The sequence below is a fragment of the Sorex araneus genome, chromosome 2 (assembly GCF_027595985.1).
Source record: "Sorex araneus isolate mSorAra2 chromosome 2, mSorAra2.pri, whole genome shotgun sequence".
Lineage (NCBI taxonomy): Eukaryota > Metazoa > Chordata > Mammalia > Eulipotyphla > Soricidae > Sorex > Sorex araneus.
The window spans coordinates 246,270,416-246,288,460 of NC_073303.1; the positions used below are offsets into that span (position 1 = coordinate 246,270,416).

Consider the following 18,045-nt stretch of genomic DNA (forward strand, 5'->3'; position numbering starts at 1 on the left):
CGCTAGAGGACGTGATCTTTAAAGCAAATAGGGACCCGGAGTGATACAGTGGGGAGGATGTTTGACTTGCACGCGGCTAACCTGGGTTTGATCCCGGGCATCCCATCGGGTCCACCGAGCACCGCCAAGAGTAAGTCCTGAACTGAGTGCAGGGCCAGGAGTAAGTCCTGAGCATCGCTGGGTGTGATCCCCAAATACAGTAAGACGGAACCAGAGGGAAGGTACAGAGCTTGACTGATCTAAGTTCGATTCTGTGCCGCAAGGTCCTCTGAGCCCCGCCAAGAATAATACTGAGCCCCAAAATAAAGAAAATAATAAAGTAAATAATAAGAATATGAAGATGGGAAGTCAAGGAAACAGCCTGTGAAAGTTTACCCCCTGGGAAACCCCAAGGAATGCACGAGTTCCCGGAGACTACACTTCCCAGAAGTCGCTGGGCGCCTACAACTCCCAAGCACCCCTTCGGCGCTGACATCTCCGGAAACGTGCACGTGCAAGCCCCAGGCATACGTCATGGCGGCTAGACGCCTCTTTGGAGTTGCCCGACTCTGGGTCGGCTGGAGGCCCAGGGAACTCCCGGAGCCCGCCGATCCAGGCAGATGTATCGTGCGTGGTTATGCCAAGAGACCGGGTGAGCTGGGTTTAGAGGAGCCAAGATGCGGGCGGCGGGGACGTTGGTGATAGTGGCAGTGCGCAGGCGCTGTTGCGGGGGGGAGTCAGTGCGCAGGCGTGGACGGGCGCAATCTGCGCAGACGCAGTGGTGGCTTCGGCCCCGACGGGAGGAGGGGGGCGTTGCCTATGGCACTCCGCGCATGCGCATAGATCAGTCTGGTGCTTGTGGGGTGGGTAGGCTCTTGCTGTGCACCGGGTTCCATCCCCTGAAGCTCATACGGTCTCCCGATACCCGCCAGGAGTGATCCCTGAGTGCAGAACCAGGAGTAACCCTGAGTAACGCCGGCTGTGACCCCAAAACACCACCCTTTCCTCCCCCACTCCCGCAAAAAAAAAAAAAAAAGAAAAGAAATATTTTGGTATGTGTGTCAGCTGGAGCGCCCTGTGTGGGAGGCAGTCTAAACTTGCGTTCCGATCCAGTTCCTACCTCCTTGGTCCGGTCCCCACCGGAAATTCCAGGGTGAATGTTGGAACTGCGAAGCGGAGGAAAGTCTCCTTTGCGGAAAGGAGGGGGCCAGCCAACAGCGGGCTTTGAAGGCATACAGCAGCCCCGGGAGAAGCAGGAATCAGGACTGGAGGGAGGCCTCCGAGGCTGAGCGTGCGTTTGCATGTAGGAGACTCATCCACGACCCTGCCTGAGTAGCCCCTGACCCCCAGACAAACAAGCATAACACATGTAAAGGCAGGCAGGACCTGGTCACTGTCAGAGCTCACAGTTCATTGGGTGCAAGTCAAGCGCCTTCCCCGCTGTGCTGTCACTCTGGCCCCTGTGCTCATGATTGAGTCCAGCATCCACTAAATTGTGGATGTCGTGAGGGTCGTTTTGAGGAGTCCATATTGCAAGGGGTCTTGAAATGCAGATTTTGGGGCCAGAGCAATAGTTCAGCGGGTAGGGCACTTACACGCAGTTGACCCGAGTTCCGTTCCTGGTATCCCCTAAGTTCCCCTGAGCCCTCCCAGGGAGTGAGCCCTGAGCATTGCTGGCTGTGGTCCCCAAATCACAACAGCAAAAAGAGATGTAGGTTTTAGGACTGGAGCCATGGTACAGCGGGCAAGGCGCTTGCACGTGGCCAACCTGGTTTGATCCCCGGGATCCCAGAGCCCACCAGGAATGATTCCTGAGTGAAGAGCCAGGAGTGATTCCTGAGCATATCTGGGTGTGACACAACCCCCCTTTCCCCCCAAAAATGTAAAGTTTGCCCGAAGTCAGGGTGTGACCCCAGTAGCATGCATGCGTGCGCACGCACATGTACACACACACACACACACACACACACACACTCACACTCACACCCAGCACTGTCCAGAGCGACCCCTGAACACTTGCCGGCTGTGAGCTCTCCAAAACCAAAAAAAAAAGTCATTTTGCGTCGTGCTGTAGATGGTCAGGCAGGGCCCTGTGCTGGCTGGGAGGGGCAGGGAGGTCCAGCTGGTCTCGACTGACGGTCTCCCCCACTCTCTCCCTCAGTCATAAAGGGGGGCAAGGGCGGCAAAGGTGGAGTGCCCAGTGAGGCCCTGAAGGACCCGGACGTGTGCACGGACCCAGCCCGGCTGACCACACACGCCATGGGCGTCAACATCTATAAGGGGGGCGAGGACGTGGCCCTGAAACCCGACTCCGAGTACCCCGAGTGGTGAGTGGCCAGTGGGGCTCCCCATGGAGAGCGGAGGGCTCCCCCTTACTCAGTCACATGGCACTCCACCTCCTCGGGCGGCCTCTCCCACCAGCGGCTGTCCTCTGGGGACAGAGCTGGGACAATGGGCAGAAGCCCCCAGGGGGGTGGGGACACGAGGACACACACACTGCACCCACTGGAGGTCTGGGTCCCTCCTCACTCCCCCAGCACATACGCTGCGGGGGCCCCAGCAATGCAGGGAGCACCCCCTGAGCACTGCAGGGAGCAACACCCGAGCACTAGACCAGGAGTAGCCTCTAGGCACTGCCTGTGTGCCCCCCCCCATTTAAAAAACTTAGAGGGGCTGGAGTGATAGTAAGCAGGTAGGGTGTTTGCCTTGCACACGGCTGACCTGGGTTTGATCTCCAGCATCCCATATGGCACCCTGAGCCCCGCCAGGAGTAATTTCTCAGTGCAGAGCCAGGAGGAACCCCTGAGCATCTTCGGGTGTGACCCAAAAGCAGAAAAAAAAAATAGAAAAAACGTGGAAACTAAGTAAACAGAACAGTTCCTGGGGGTAGGGGGTAGGGGTGGGAGAAGCCAGCGGGGAGTGAAGGCTGGTGGGGGTAACCGGGATGAGGGGATTGGGCCACCCCGGGAGGTGAGCGTGTTTATGGGGGTGTCTCCCCCGGAGTGTATGCCTGGGTGGAGAGCCCAGTGGGTGGGGGTCCCCAGGTGGAGGCAGCAGGAGGGGGAGCAGGCAGAGAGCTGGCCCAGAGCGCCCAGGAGGGGGGGGCTAGTGCATGCCCATGGAAGCGGGCGGCCAGTGCCTGCTCTGACATGGGCAGGACTGGCGGTGCCGTGGGGAACCCCTGACCCCGCCCCCACGCTCCCTTCGCCAACAGGCTGTTCCAGATGAACTTGGGGCCCCCCAAGACGCTGGAGGAGCTGGACCCCGAGACCCGGGAGTACTGGCGGCTGCTGCGGAAACAGAACATCTGGCGGAACAACCGCCTGAGCAAGAGCCGGAAGTTCTAGCTCCCATGCGCGTGGACACTCATCTCCTGGCCCAACACCCGCCTTGCTCAGCTGCCCCCACACCCCGGCTTATCACTTGGAACCCTGCCGCCCGGGAGGCCCGAGCCCCAGTTCTTCAGGGGAGGATTTTCTACTGTCGGATTCAAGGCCAGCTCTCCCACGCAGTCGAGAGTCCATGAACTTCGGGACCTGAACTCTAGGGGTAACTGGCTTCAGGCACGGCTGGATCCAGGTCCTTCTACCGACCACCATGTGGCTCTCTCCATCTCTGGGTCCACTCAACTTATTAAAAAATAATGTTGAGGTGCCAGGGAACCGAACCCAGGCCCTCACACACACGAGGCATGTGCTGGCTGTGCTGTTGACCCACTCTTTGTGGCGCTCTGGCTGTTGAAGCCGGAGGAGGGTGGTGCCCGGGGCAGGGCTGGGTAGACCGGCTGCTACCCCTACCCAGTTCAGCAGGGCTGGAGGGAAGGGGCAGGGATCTGGCCGCGCCTTCCCCACCCTTCCCCACTGCTCCCCAAGTCTGGGCCTCCCACCCCCATCCTCCAGCCCAGTAAGAAGTGTGCCCTGTAATCAGTACCAGGCACCAGCCACACTCCCGCTTCCCCAAACACCCCCCTGGAGGCCCCCAGTCATGGCTCCACTCACATGCCACTCCTGGCCCTGCAGTGACTCATGATACCACGCCCCCTACTGCAATGGCCCCGCCCACACGATGTCTCCACCCACTCGATGCGCCCCTACCACATGGCTCCACCTACACAGTGGCCCCACCCACGTGCTGCCACACCCCATCCTGCAATGGCCCCGCCTACATGGTGGCTCCACCCATGATGCACGCCCCCCTCTTGCAATGGCTCTGCCCACACGATGGCTACACGCACACGGTGCCCAGTCCCTCTCCAGCTCTGCATGAACTGGACAGGGGCAGCTCCTGCAATGGATGGAGTTCTAAGGTTTCAGGGCTGCATCCAGCAGTGCTCGGGAGACCCTCCCCAGCTCAGTGCTCAGGGCCAGTGGGGCTGAGAATTGAACCTGGTCACTGCGCATGCTCCCTAGTTATGTGCTCCCTGTAATCTTTCTTCCATCCTGTGGTTACAAGTCCCGCTTGTAGACAGCTGGCCACCTGTGACCTTGGCCTGGACAGAGGCGGAGGCTCTGAGAGCCAATGGGGACAGGCTGACAAGGGCGGACTGGCTGTCCAGCCCTGGGTATGCGCCTCACAGCCACAGGGATGCCTCCTCCAGCAGGAAGCTCTCCAGGACCCAGTAGGGGGAGGAGCCAGGGACAGCCTCTGGGAACCTTGGCTCTGGGAACAGCGTCCCCCCTACCCCAAACTCCAGATGCTCTGGTGGTTCTGGAATGAAACCTGCAGTCTGGCCGCACTGCCACGCCTCCTCCCTGCTCACTGGACACTCCCTCCCCCATCTGGCCACATGCACCATTTGCAGGGGCGCCTGAAAAGAGGCTTCTCTGCTTCCAGTCTACACAAACTCCTTAAGTCTGACTACCCCACTCCCAAACTCCTCCTCCAGGAGACCTTCCCTGATTTCTCCTCGGCCTTCGGCACCTGTCCCAACCCTGGCGGGCTGGTCTTGTCCGTACCTGCGCCCGAGCCTCAGGCTGGTGCAGCTTTGGGGAGTGTAGTGGGAGGCCTCGAGGCCCCGTCCCGCGGGTGCAGCTGGTACGAGAAGCGGTTGCTGTGGCACTGCTGCTCTCGGAGTCGTCCTCACCACCCCCCTCCCTAGCGGCTGACTGCCCTTGGCCCCTCCCGGAGGGACAGGACAGCAAGTCAGGCCAGCGGGTGGTGGTGGGGTTTTGCCTGACTCACAAGGCCCAGTGCCCCCACCCTTCCCCATGGCTGTAGACAGGCCCCTCTCTGTCTTCCTCTCCCCTCTCCTCTCTCTCTCTCCACCCCTAGAGCCCCGCCCTGCTGCAATGACTCCACCCAAACGGTGGCCCTGCCCTACACTGGCCCCACCCACTCCACGTCCCGCCCCTGTGGTGGCTCCTCCCACACTATGGTTCTCACCCCTGGAGTGTTTTTTATTTTCCTGGTTTTTGGCGCACACCACCAAAGCTCAGGAGTTGACTCCTGACTCTGCACTCAGTTATTACTCCTGGCGGTGCTTAGGGGAACAATGTGGGATGCTGGGATTGAATCTGGGTTGGTCGCATGCAAGACAAGTGCCCTACCCACTGAACCATCTCTCTGGGAGAGAGAGTACAGCAGATACAGCACTTGCCTTGCACAGGGCCAACCGGGGCTTAATCTCCAGCACCCTATAAGGTCCCCTGAGCACCGCCAGGAGTGCTTCCTGAGTGCAGAGCCAGGAGCAAGCCCTGAGCTTTGTTGGGTGTGGCCCCAAAGCCATACATATATACATTAAGAACACATCTTCTGGCTGGCCTGTGTTCATCCCTGTTTTACCCAAGGAGATGCTCGCATTCCCCAATATTAACAGGAAACTGAGCTCCTGAGAGGTGGAGGTTCAGCCCCTGGACAGGAAGCAGGTGTAGCATCTTAGCTGGGTTTTGAGGTATGACTAGGAGTCCAATCACTGAGTCAATGTTTATTGAGCACTTACTGTACGCCAGGTACTGTTTCACAGAAGCAAACAAGACAACCCCCTCCCCTGAGGCGATCACTGCCCCCTGGGCACCCGCACGCCCCCCTGAGGGGCATGTCACCCATTTGGGAGAGAGTGCTCAGGGTCTGTTCCTGGAGGTGTTGGGGGACACTGCGTTGACAGGGCTGGAACCCAGGAGTCCTGCATGAGAAGTCTGAGCTCAGCCCTGCCAGCTCTCCCTTGCTGGGGCTGGTGGTCCCAGGCTACTGAAATGCCCAGATGGGCACGTGGGCAGTGCCAGGGAGTGATCTAGGCCTCGTGCCTGCAGGCACTTGTAGCCTCTGAGCTGTGCCCAGGGCCCTGAGGAAGGGACATTGGCAGGATACGAGGTTAAGAGTTTGGGGACAGGGGGCTGGGCTCCCCCTGAAGGGGGCTGGTGGGGGTGGCGGCGGGTGTGCAGGGGGGGATGCTGGGAGCAGCCCACAGGAGGCGGGGCTGACCCCCAGAGCCCATAGGGAAGGGGGTGGGCATGGCATCCTGCAGAGGGCCTGGCCCCAGAACCTCGGACGCCAGGGCAGGTGGGAAATAATGCGAAACAGGCTTGAGAGTGCTCCTGGTTCCGGGTTCTGGGGTGAGGGGGTGGGGGAACCTCACACGGGGCACCCTCAAGACGGCAGGCGAGGGGCAGGAGTGAAGGAGAGAGAAAGCAGGGAGAGAATGGAGAGGCTCGGGCATTGGGGGGGCAGGGCCTGGAGCGGGGCATGGGGGGGCAGGGAGGGGATAATGTCCCTGACACCAACACCATCACCTCCTTTGACTTGCACCCTGGTGTCAGCCCCAGTGAGCTCACGGATTTCCCCCCCCCACCCCCACCCCGCCAGGGCACAGGGAAAGCTGGGGGTGGGGTGAGGTGGGCCTGTGAATGGGGCTTCCTGGGGTCAGGCCCCTACCCCACTCAGGGGTCCTGACAGAGCCACAACCACACCGCCCACGCCCCCTCCCCAGCCTCAGGGATGGCTGAGGGGTGCAGGGAGCTCCAGGTCCCCTGAGCAGTGGCAGGAGGGGGCCTGGGACCGGCCTCCCCATCAGTGGTCAGGACGTGGGGCTGTCCAGGTGGACACGAGGCCTCCCCCAGCACCCCCAGGGTCAGGGCGGGGTCTCAGCGTTTCTCAGCCTGGACTCAGGACCCACAGTGCTCCCACGAGGACCCCTGAGTGAGGCCGCGAATGTGTGTGTGGGAGGGGGAGCGAGGGCAGCATCTGGTGGTGCCACAGGGACACAGCGCCACCTGCCGGCAGCACCCCAGACTGCGCGAAGGGGACCCCACTCTCCCCCACCACCAGCATGGACGGGGGGCGTGGGGGGTCGCAGAGAGACTCACACCCCCAGTTCTCACAAACCATCTTTATCAGGCTCCATCCCTCCGTGTCCCTGGGCCTGGGGGGTCTCCAGGGGCTCGCTCGACCCTGCCCGCCCACCCCTTGGTCTCTGGTCCCCGGTCAGAGGCGTCAGGGCTCCTGGCCGCGGGGCGAGGGGGCGTCCTCAGGGTCCTGCCCCCCGACGGCGGGGCCCGGGGCGCCCGCGCTGCGGAGCTCGCGGACCAGCTTCTCCACCAGCTTGCGGAAGGGCGGCCGGCGCGCGGGCTCGGCCTCCCAGCAGCTGCCCATGAGCGCGTGCACGGCCGCCGGGCAGCCCTCGGGGGGCTCCATGCGGTACCCCTTCTCCACAGCCTCCGACACCTCCTTCAGCGACTGTGAGCACAGGGGACGCCGCCCCACCCCGACGTCAGGGCCGCGGCCCCCAGGCCCGCGCGGGGACCCCGGTTCCCCCCCCCCCGCGACTCACCATCTTAGGGTAAGGGGCTCGGCCGTACGAGAAGACCTCCCACAGCAGCACCCCGAAACTCCAGACATCCGACTTGCTGGAGAACTTCTGTGGGGCCGAGATCCCGGCGGTGAGGACAGGGGCGTTGCGGCTGCCCCTCGCCTCCTCCAGGAAGCACCTCTGAGTCGACCCGACCCGCACACTCTGGACTCCTCCCAATTGAGTTCTGAGGTCCTCGCCCCACCCCCACCCCCCACCCCCAGATGAGCCAAGTCGGAGGCTGGAGAGTGGGGAAACCAAGGGTCAGACGGGACCACCCAGGAAATGGTCCCCGGGGCGCCAGGAGGAACAGTCGGGGCTAGAGCCTGCTTGGGACCACTCAGCAGCCGGGATCAGGACCCCCCGCTCCCCAGAGCTCACCCCGTGTTTGAGCGCCTCCGGGGCCGTCCACTTGACTGGCAGGCGGCTGGAGTCCAGCCCCTTACGCTCGGCTTTGGCCAGACCGAAGTCGCTGACCTTGGCCACTAGGTCCTCGGAAATCAGGATGTTGCGGGCTGCCAGGTCCCGGTGCACCAGTTTCTTGCTCTCCAGGTACTCCATGCCCTCGGCCACGTGTCTGCGGAGGGCGGGCACCGGGCACCAGGCACCGTTCCCCTCTGGCCCGGGGAGCCCCTCCCACACCCTCCCCGGCCCCCAGGACCCGCACTCACAGGGAGAACTGCAAAAGCTGGGGGGTGTTCACCAGGGCGCGGCCCCGCGTGCGCAGGAAATTCACCAGGTTACCCTGTGGGTGTTGGTGGGAGGGGCTCAAGGATGCCCAGCCAACCTCCAACACCTCGCATCCCCACACGGACCACGCCCACTCACGGCCAGCCCCACACAGCGGGTCCTCCAAGGAGGCCGGCACGCGAGATTGGCACCAACTATGATGGCACACACTTGGACAGATGCACATGTGCCTGCCCACCTTACAGTGAAGCCCCCCGCGTCCCTATCACCCCCCACACACAGCGGGACCTCACAGCCAGGCCCTGCCCATTCCCCCATTAGAACCTCTGATCATGCAGGCCCCGCCCCCAACACGCAGGCCCCGCCCCAACACTTAGACCCCGCCCCCACCATGCAAGCCACACCCCAACACTCAGGCTCCGCCCCAGCCACTCAGACCCCGCCCCCAACCGCTAGGTCATATCACCTTGCTCATGTAGGCCCCGCCCCACTCACGCAAGCCACGCCTTCATCCACATAGGCCCCGTCCCACATTTTTAAGCCCTGCCCCCACCCACGTGGCCTCACTCCACTGCAGACCCACACAGATCCCATCCCACCCACCCTCCTCAGGCCCATTTAAACCCCACCTCACACAAGCCTCGCCCCACCTACACAAGCCCTGCCTCCACCCACACAGGCCCCGCCCCAAGTATACAAGGCACACCCCCCACCCATGCGGCCCCAGTTCACTTCAGACCCACGCAGGCCCTTCCCCACCCACTCAGGCCCACTCTGCTCTGCCCCACGCACGCTCTGTCCACACCTACGCAGCTCCAGCCCCCACCCACCTGATTTCACCCATGCAAGCCCCGCCCCCACCTCAGGTACACGCAGACTCAGTCAGGCCCCACCTCACTCATGCAGGCCCACTTCACCCTATAACTCGCAGGCCGCATTTCCACCCACGCAGGCCCCGCCCCGCAAGCCCCGCCCGCACAAGGCCCCGCCCACCGCAGGGCCCCGCCCCCACCTTGCTCACGTGCTCCATCACGATGTAGAGCCCCTGGTGCAGAATCACACCCAGGAGACGCACCAGGTTCTTATGCTGCATTTTCCTGGAGGCAGGCAGGGGTGGGGTGAGGATGTGACCAGGACACACAGACACACCCCTCCACCCCCGCGGCCCCAGGGCGCTCTGACAAGTCCCTTGGGGCTCAGGGACTCACGTCATGACCGCTGTCTCGTCCAGGAAGGCCTGGGCGGTCACGTCGCACTTGATGTTCTTCACTGCCACCTTCTGGCCCAAGTACTCGCCCTGCAGGACGGCTGTGGGCAGAGACCAGGAGACAGACAAGGACGGACGCGCCAGAGCCCGCCCCTGGCAGACCTCTGCCGAGCCCTAAACCGCCTCCTCCACGACCAGACCCAGAACCCGGTGGTGGAGATTCGGACAAGGGCCCACGCTGATTTTTTTTTTTTTTTTTGCTTTTTATTGGGCTCCTCCGGGTAGGGGCTCCCAGAACTGCTCGGGAGGGGACTGTGCGTGTGCTGTCCCCACATGCAAAGTGTGTGCTCCAGCCTTTTGCCCGTTCTCCCTCCCTGCCCTGTGCTAAGGCTTTTAAAGAGTTGTTGGAGAACCCCTGGAAAGTTACACACGATCCACACCCCAGGGGCCGGAAACTGCTGTCTGGGCAGCAGCGGCCACACCTGTGCATTTCCCTGTGGTCTGTGGTGCTAGGTGAGAGGACCCTGCTGTGCTTGGGGGTCAGGGCTCAATCCCGGATGTGGTCCCTGCGTCCCCTGCATGCAAAGCACAGGCTCAGTCTGGGCAGTCTGCCAGGCCCTCCCATTATTTCCATTATTCCTTTTTTTTTTTGTGGTGCTCAGGGTTGCCTCCTGGCTCTGCACCAGAGATCATTCCTGGCAGGCTCAGGGGGCCTATGGGGTGCCAGGGATCGAATTCAGGTCCAGCTATCCTCCCTCCTTTTTGGGGGGGCACACCCGGCAGAGCTCAGGGGTGACTCCTGGTCTGCACTCAGGAATCACTCCTCGTGGGTTCGGGGGATCCTATAGGGTGCCGGGGATTGGCCCTGCATCCGCTGCAGGCAAGGCAAGCGCCCTCCCCGCTGTATTATATCTATAGCACCCCAACTTCTTAAACCATCTTTTCCAAGAGGGGCCACCTGAGGTTCAGTCTCCAGCCTTACGGCAAGTGGGTCTGTTTTTCTCTTTTTTCCATTCTTTTGGAGCCACAACCAGCAATGCTCAGGGCTTACTCCTGGCTCTGTGCTCAGGGACCCTAAGGGGTGCCAGGGATCAAACCCGGGTTGGCAGCATGCAAGGGAAGTACTACTCTCTCTGTCTCTCGCTGTCCCTGACAGCCAGTGACTCTTAATTCTGGTGACTCTAACGCCCCAGGAAGTCGCCCCATCTCCCTCCACCCCTGCACCCCACTCACCTCCAAACTCCCCTTCTCCGATCTGTGCTCCCAGAGTCAAATGCTGCAGGTTCAGTAACCAGCCGGCTGTGGGGTGACGCCCGTCAGAGGGGGAAAGGGGTCCCCAAGCTCTGGCCCTACTTTGGACCACTGCTGTTTCTCAATATGCCCCCGGAACCCACTCCTGGGGGTACAGTGATGCGTAAAGTAACCATCTGCTGTGGGCGGAGCAAACCGGGATCACCTTGGTGACCAGGACCCCCACCTGGCCTTCCAGGGACACCCCAGAAGGCTGAGTGTAGCACTCGGGAGGTCACTCCCCATAGTGTTTGGGGGACCTTGTGGTGCAGGGGATTGAATCGGGGCTCCCGCATGCGAAGCCTGCACTTAGGGCTTTGAGCTGTTTCCCCAGCCCCCAGCTTCTGATAGCTGGAGACCTAGTGCCCCCCAAATGCTGTGGGGCTTCCCTTCAGAGCCTTTCTACATCGGGCCCACATCAGAGCAAACAAGGTAACAGACATGGATGTGGGTACAGCTTCCGGAATGTTCTGGAATCTTCAGGATTCTGAGGCATCACTCATGCGCTGGCCTCCCTGGTTGGTTCCTTCGGAATCAAGCACCCCCGTGTTCTCCCCTCCTCTCTCCTCTAGAGGCTTCAGTGGGCTTCTTCCTCTTCCTCCCCGAGCCCCTCTGAGTGGGGTTACCCTTGGGGGTACCACGGAGCCCAGTGATTCCTGCCCTCCTCACCCCCAACCGTTCTCCCCTGGAGACAGGCTCAAAAGGGGAGGCCATGGGAAGGCACCTTTGCTCGGGGCCTCAGCACTGGGGGCGGGAAAAGCATTTCAAGGGACAGGAACAGAAGGACCGATGGCCCCGAGGAAAGAGAGGAAATGGGAGTCTCCACTCAGGGGGGCGGGAAGGAGGAGGTGGGCGGGATGATGGGAGGCTGGAGCAGGGTATGGCCAGAGCCGGGTCTTGGAGCCAGGGGCCAGCAGGGGCCGGGTCAGAGTCAAGCAGGTCCGGGCTGGACAGCAAGAAGGTATTTGCATGCTGGGTTCGATTCCCAGCACCACATCTGATACCCCTCAGCAGCAGGGATCCCCAGGAGCGTGGGGCCAGGAGCAACCCTGAGCATTGCCAGGTGTGACCCCAAATCCCCAAATCCAAACAAGCAGACCCAGGTTACCAGCTCTAGGGGCCTGGGCGGGGGACAAGAGGGACAGCAGGTGGGGCCTCCTCAGAATGGGGTCTGGGTGGTCAGGGAGATGGTGGGGTGACTGGCCCTGGTTCGTGCCAGGCTGGGGGCACCAGGTCCCGGGCGTGCCGGCAGTGTGTCGTACCCTTGGCCAGCTCCTCCTCGGCTGACTTGGTCCCCGGCATCCTCTTGGGTCTCGCGAGCTTGGTGCAGATGGCGCCCTGGTCCCGGCTGTAATGCTGCGGGCAGGGTGGGGGCGCAGGTGACCGGCAGCTCCCTCCTGGGGTGCTCTGCCCTTCGAGAGGGGGTCTGGAGGGGGTGTGGGGGCGGGGGCCAGTGGGAGAAGGCTCGAAGCCCGGGAAGCACCAGGCTGGTTTCCATGGAGACGGGAGAGGATGAAGGCATGGAGACGGCAAGACGGCGGGGGGCGGGGGTGCTGTCTGGATCTGCGTCAATGTGGAGGTTCCTGGGGATCCCTAGAGGAGTCACCCCCATTTATGGAGGTGGAACGTGGAGAACTCACACCGCCACTCTCCTGCACCCCCGGGACACCTTTAGGGGTGTCGCCACTGGAGCTGCACTGGGGGGGCTCTACCGCTCCCCAAGTCCATCCCATAACTGAGACTCAAGAGGCTTGGGTGCAGGGGAGTCGGAGGCAGGAGAGGTGTGACTGGGGTCCCCTGCCCCCCGCCCCGTGCACCTCCCCCATGTCCATTAAAACAGAGGGGGGATAGGGGTGCAGGGCTGGGGTCCCCCCCAGCACCTCCACCATCCATGTCCATGAGGCTGAAGCGGGGGATGGAGGTGGGGTGTGCGGCTGGGGTCCCCTCCCCCCACGCACACCTCCACCGTTTCCATGAGGCTGAAGCTGGGGGATGGCAGTGAGGGGCTGGGGTCCCCCAGGGCACCTGCGCAATGTCCATCCACGAAGCTGGAACAGGGTATGGGGGTGCGGGGCTGGGGGCCCCCCCGCCGCGCACCTCCACCATGTCCATGAGGTTACTGAAGGTGACGGTCTCGTCGATGGTCAGGTGGCCGTCGCGGCACAGCACGCGGTAGTGGATGACGTCGCGGCTGAAGCTGACGCAGAGCACGTAGTCGCCGGGGTGCCGCGCCGACTCCCGCACCAGGAAGAGCCCGTCCTCGGGGGGCTGCAGCAGCTGCACCGCCTCCTGGCCCGAGATCTTCCCGTGGAACCAGCTGCAGCAGCGGGGCCAGGGCGGGCTGGGTGGGCCGGCCGCGGGGAGGGCACCCCCCAGGAGACCCCCAGCCCTGCGGAGGGATCCGCCACCACTCACGGCATGAGGCTGAGCTTGGGGTCGGCCGAGAGGGCCTCGCGCTCGCGCAGCGCGCCCGCCGCCAGCAGCCCCTCCTGGCCGCTCTCGTGGTGCTTGGCGCGGTACCAGCTCTTGCTCTGTCCGGAAGGGAGTGGGGGGAGGCTCGGGGGTAACCGAGGGGGTGCGGGTGGGGGGCGTCTCCACCCAGCCCCCCCACTCCCGGGAGACTCCCGCTCGCCCCCAGGGTCCCCACGCACCTCGCAGGCCTCCAGGATGGTGACCACGTCCCCCTTGCGGAAGGCCAGCTCCCCGGGCTTCGGGCGCGTGTGCTCACACTTGGTGATGCATTGGGTGCCGGGCGCCCAGCGCCGCTAACGGGGCGCGCACCCACGGGGCGGGCAGGAGCAGGCCCGGGACAGACACACACGGACACAGAGGGACAGAGGGACGCGTGTGAGAGGGCAGGTGGACGCAAGACGGACACCAGCGTGTGACCACGCTGGGGCAAGGACAGGCCATAGGGCCACAGTTCGGCCTGTCCCCAGGGGAAGCCCAACAGGGGGGGGGTGGCCTTCCGCTCCGGGTACTCACCGTGGGCATCCTGGCTGTGATGGGCGGGGGGTGCCAGGCGCGGAGGAAACGGGGGCTCACCTGGAGAGGGGCAGGCTGAGAGTCAGGGGAGGGGGTCGATCACTGGCTCTCGCAGGGCCCGAGTCCCCTGGCCAGGGTGGTCTTTACCCTCTGCGCGGCGTCCGTGCCAGGTGCCTTCAAGGCCCCTTGCCCGGCCATGGTCCCTCTAAGGAAACTGAGGCACTTGGAGTAAGTGGCCAGAGTGTGAGGGCTGGGCTCAGGGCCCAGCGGTTGGTACAGTGGGTGGGGACGTGGGCGCTGCCCATTCGGCTTCTTCCTCTTTCCTGGGAAGGGGGCAGGGGCAGGGCCGGGCTGGGATGATTCAAGGTCACCCCTAGGATCTCTGACCCTGGGGTGGGGCAGCGTGGCCGGGGCACCCTGGCCTCTGATCCCCCACCCGGCACAGAGACCCTGGCGGGGCGGCAGGTAAGGATGGATGGGGCTTCCCGTGGGCCCCAGTGCTGTGGCCTGGGGGGAGGTGGGGTGAGTCTCTGGCCCCCCTCCACCCCCACGTGTACTCACACACATACCGCTCCAGGTACACACGATCACACACAGAAACACACGGGGCGCGGTCGCGGGTGGCCCCAGGCGCGCACAACACGGCCACCTAGACACAGGGGCGCACACGCACGGGGCTGGACCCTGGGGAACCGCGCACCTGGGACCCCCCACTCTGGGACACCTGTGCCCCCCCCCACTCCCCCGCCGAGCCGGGCACGCGCATGTCTGCCTCACTCGCCTCCACGTGGACGCGCGATGCGCACGGAGCGGGTGGGGGGCTGCAGACGCGCTCACCGCACCCAGAAAAAGACCCCACGCCCCACCCCCGCTGCCGATCGCCCTCCAGCCCCCCTGCCCCAGGCCGCGCACCTGCACCCGCGCGCACACGCCGCCACCCCCTCTCAAGCCCAGTCCAGGGGTCCTTGGGGGTGCCCTCCCCCTAGTTTCCTCCCCCACCCCCGTCTCTTCCCCAACCCCCACTAGAGCCAAGCTCACCTGCTTAGGGGGCGCCCCCGGGCCGCGCCCCGCGCCCGCCCCGAGGAGGCCTCCCGCGCGCCGGCTGCGCACCCCGAGGCGGCCCCGGAGGTACAACTTGGAGCAAGTTGCTCCGTTTCCTCATTTTGGGGGGGTTGGGGTGGAGGGCTGGGTGGGGGGAGCTGCAGGCTGGGCGGCCCGGGAGGCCCCCGCGGGTCCTAGCGCCCGCCGCACTGCGGTCTGCGGGGCGCGCGCCGCCGCCCGCCCCTCCCCGCCGCACCCCCGCGCTCCCCCGCGCGCCTCCCGCGCCGCCCGGCACCCCGGCACCCCGGCTCCGGGAGCGGGGTGAGGGGGACGCCCTGTACCCCAGCTCCCCGCACCGTCTCCCCCATGCCGTGCCGGCAGCAGCAGGACGGAGCTGCCCGGCCGCGGGGGTAAGCAAGTCTCCGAGCGAGCCGTGACTGCAGGGGCCTCGGTGGGCGGACGGCGACGCGCCAGGCAGGACCTGTCACTCCAGACGACCCCTCGGCGCCGGCTGCAAAGCCAGCACGCGGCCGTGCCAACCGCCGTCAGAGGCAGCAGTGAGAGAAAATGGGGGCGACGAAGAAATAACCCAGGTGGACCCGCTAGCCCCCCCCTCTGCCCGGTGAGTGCCGGCTGGCAGGACATGCTGTGTGGAGGACCCCCCCCCACACACACACACACTCACCGCCCACCCACCCACTGCTTTTTTCTTTCTTTTCTTGGCTTTTTGGGTCACACCGGCAATGCTCAGGGGCTATCCTGGCTCTGCACTCAGGAATCACTCCTGGCGGGTGCTCCATCGGGGATCCTACGGGTCGCCCACGTGCAGGGCAAGCGCCCTCCCCGCTGTGCAGGGGACAGTCCTGTCCCTTCCCGGCTCTCTCATTGGTCCGTGGACCGGATGGTTTGGTAGCTGCCCCTCGGGGCCTGGCATCGGGTCAGGGACTGCGTGCGGGGGCGGGGCCAGCAAGGGTTGGAAACGCTCCGGAGAGATGGTCCATGGAGGAGGGCATTTGCTTTGCATGCAGCTGACCCCGGTTCGATCCCCGGCACCCCGCTCAGGGCCCCTGAGCACCACTAGGAGTGATGGCTGAGAGCAGATCTGGCGTAAGTAACCCCTGAGCACCGCTGAGTGTGGCCCCCACACAAATACATAAATAAAATGAAATCAAGTGTGTGTGTGTGTTGCTGCGGCTCAAACCCTGGGCTTCGCATGGGCAAGGCCAGTACTTCTACCACTGAACCACACCCCCAAGAGGATTCCTGCAAAGCAGGGGCCTCCAGGGAACGGCCCCACCATCAGCCAACTGTCAGCACCCCCCCCCCAACCATCACCACGCACACACAGGAGGAGGTTGGGGTCAACGCCAGAGAAAATACAGCAGTGTGCTCACTCTCTTGGCGCCAGGCACCTGGGTGAGGGGGGCTGCACGCGAGCACGCGAGAGAGAGCACCCCGGTACCCCTACAAGTTTCAGGGAGTTTGACAGCTCAGGGAGACTTTGTCCAGCTGCACAGGAAGAAATTCAAAGGGTTCAACTTCCTCTCTAGCCTCCTCTCTCTCCTCTCCCCTTTTCCCTCTCTCCTCGGCCCCCTCTCTTCCTTCCTTCCTTCCTTCCTTCCTTCCTTCCTTCCTTCCTTCCTTCCTTCCTTCCTTCCTTCCTTCCTTCCTTCCTTCCTTCCTTCCTTCTTTCCTTCCTTCCTTCCCTCCTTTGTTTTCAGTGCTCTGGCTGCGCCATCAGTGCTCAGGGCTTATTCCTAGTTCTGTGGTCAGGAATCAGCCCTGGAGGGGCTTGGGGGACCCTATGGGATGCCAGGGATCAAACCCGCATCGGACACATACAAGTGGGGAAGGCAAGTGCCCTCCCTGCTGTGCTGTCTCTCCCCGGCTTCCTCACTCTTTAAAACCACGATTCTTAGTTTCTGCGTAATACATGCACTTCCAGCCCCCTAATTCCTGGGTCTCATACTCTACCAAGTCTTCCAGAAGGAGGAAGACTTTTTATTTATTTATTTATTTATTTATTTATTTTTGGCTTTTTGGGTCACATCTGGTGATGCTTGGGGCTTAGTCCTGGCTCTGCACTCAGGAGTCACTTCTGGTGGTGCTCAGGGGAGCCTGTGGGGTACCAGGGATTGAACCTGGGTTGACTGTGCACAAGGCAAGTGCCCTCCCCACTGGACTATTGCTCTGGATGAAGACTTTTAGAAGATCCAAAAGTGTGGCTTGGACTGATGAAGGCTCCTGGACTCAGGGCTTGTGCCAGCTGCCTGGATTCCCCAGGTCCCTCTCTCTGGAGGATGGGGTGGCACGCCCAGGTGTGGGCAGGGGTTTGAGTTCAGGGATCACTCCTGATGGGCTGGGGCCCTAGGGGGTGCCGGGGATCAAGCTCAGGTCAGCCACGTGCAAGGCACGTGTGCTGTATGTACTATGCCACCCCATTTCACCCTGTGGCTGGCTTACCTGTGCGCATCATCTCCCCAAGATGGTATCCGTCCTTGCGACTTGAAGAGCCTTAGCAGTAGCAGTGGGGGGCCAAAATTGGGGTCGGAAAATGAGCAGACTCAATGTGTGGAATGGCACGTCCGATCACCCACAGCCCAGCGGGGAGCAGGGTCTTCTGGGTGTCTCTTTCCACAAGTCCAGAATTGTGATTCCCACAAGGGTTAAGAAACGGAGGCAAAGTCTCTGTCTCTTGCCAGCGTTCCAGAAGTGACAGCCCAGAAGTCCGTGACCTTCCTTGGTAGGTCTGAATCTTCTTTGAGACAGGGCGCAACTCTTTTTTTTTTTTTTTTTTTTTGCTTTTTGGGTCACACCCAGCGATGCTCAGGGGTTACTCCTGGCTTTGCACTCAGGAATTGCTCCTGGCAGTGCTTGGGGGACCATATGGGATGCCGGGGATCGAACCCAGGTCGGCCGCGTGCAAGGCAAACGCCCTACCCGCTGTGCTATCGCTCCGGCCCCCAGGGCGCAACTCTTATTCCCTTTTTCCTAATAGGAATGGAGATCATTGCAAGCAACAAATCAAGGTGTCTGTGTGTGTGTGTGTGTGTGTGAGAGAGAGAGAGAG

General features: G+C 62.9%; 2 protein-coding genes across 8 annotated transcripts; one reads left to right on the plus strand and one right to left on the minus strand.

Moving 5' to 3' along the window:
* The first annotated feature begins 472 nt into the window (after positions 1 to 472).
* On the plus strand, positions 473 to 3,667 carry MRPL54 (mitochondrial ribosomal protein L54). The gene is made up of 3 exons (XM_004615014.2): positions 473 to 631; positions 2,141 to 2,306; positions 3,194 to 3,667. The coding sequence occupies exons 1-3, from the start codon at positions 514 to 516 to the stop codon at positions 3,324 to 3,326; spliced, it is 417 nt and encodes a 138-aa protein (XP_004615071.2). The 5' UTR covers positions 473 to 513; the 3' UTR covers positions 3,327 to 3,667.
* Positions 3,668 to 5,882: 2,215 nt separating this feature from the next.
* MATK (megakaryocyte-associated tyrosine kinase) lies at positions 5,883 to 15,743 on the minus strand. Of its 7 annotated transcripts, none has more exons than XM_055127333.1 (14): positions 14,973 to 15,179; positions 14,504 to 14,583; positions 13,935 to 13,994; positions 13,601 to 13,714; positions 13,365 to 13,480; positions 13,047 to 13,266; positions 12,212 to 12,305; positions 10,893 to 10,958; positions 9,661 to 9,760; positions 9,465 to 9,549; positions 8,434 to 8,507; positions 8,144 to 8,339; positions 7,745 to 7,831; positions 5,883 to 7,650 (listed from the first exon to the last, which is right to left on the minus strand). In XM_055127333.1, the coding sequence occupies exons 3-14, from the start codon at positions 13,941 to 13,943 to the stop codon at positions 7,408 to 7,410; spliced, it is 1,404 nt and encodes a 467-aa protein (XP_054983308.1). In that variant the 5' UTR covers positions 13,944 to 13,994; positions 14,504 to 14,583; positions 14,973 to 15,179; the 3' UTR covers positions 5,883 to 7,407. The 7 variants fall into 7 exon arrangements, with proteins under 7 accessions (XP_054983308.1, XP_054983307.1, XP_054983310.1 ...); XM_055127332.1 differs by having other exon boundaries at positions 14,496 to 14,583; XM_055127335.1 differs by lacking the exons at positions 14,504 to 14,583; positions 14,973 to 15,179 and adding an exon at positions 15,672 to 15,743.
* Between the last annotated feature and the right edge of the window lie 2,302 nt (positions 15,744 to 18,045).

What these genes read in the sequence shown, in the direction of transcription:
- MRPL54 (XM_004615014.2), top strand. Translation starts at nt 514, where the DNA reads ATGGCGGCTAGACGCCTCTTTGGAGTTGCCCGACTCTGGGTCGGCTGG. An exon ending in TGGTTATGCCAAGAGACCGG is followed by an intron (nt 632 to 2,140) that starts GTGAGCTGGGTT and finishes TCTCTCCCTCAG; the next exon opens with TCATAAAGGGGGGCAAGGGC. An exon ending in GACTCCGAGTACCCCGAGTG is followed by an intron (nt 2,307 to 3,193) that starts GTGAGTGGCCAG and finishes CTTCGCCAACAG; the next exon opens with GCTGTTCCAGATGAACTTGG.
- MATK (XM_055127330.1), bottom strand. Translation starts at nt 14,132, where the DNA reads ATGGCCGGGCAAGGGGCCTTGAAGGCACCTGGCACGGACGCCGCGCAG. An exon ending in CCATCCTGGAGGCCTGCGAG is followed by an intron (nt 13,481 to 13,600) that starts GTGCGTGGGGAC and finishes CCTTCCGGACAG; the next exon opens with AGCAAGAGCTGGTACCGCGC. An exon ending in CAGCTTTTGCAGTTCTCCCT is followed by an intron (nt 8,340 to 8,433) that starts GTGAGTGCGGGT and finishes CGCCCTCCGCAG; the next exon opens with ACACGTGGCCGAGGGCATGG.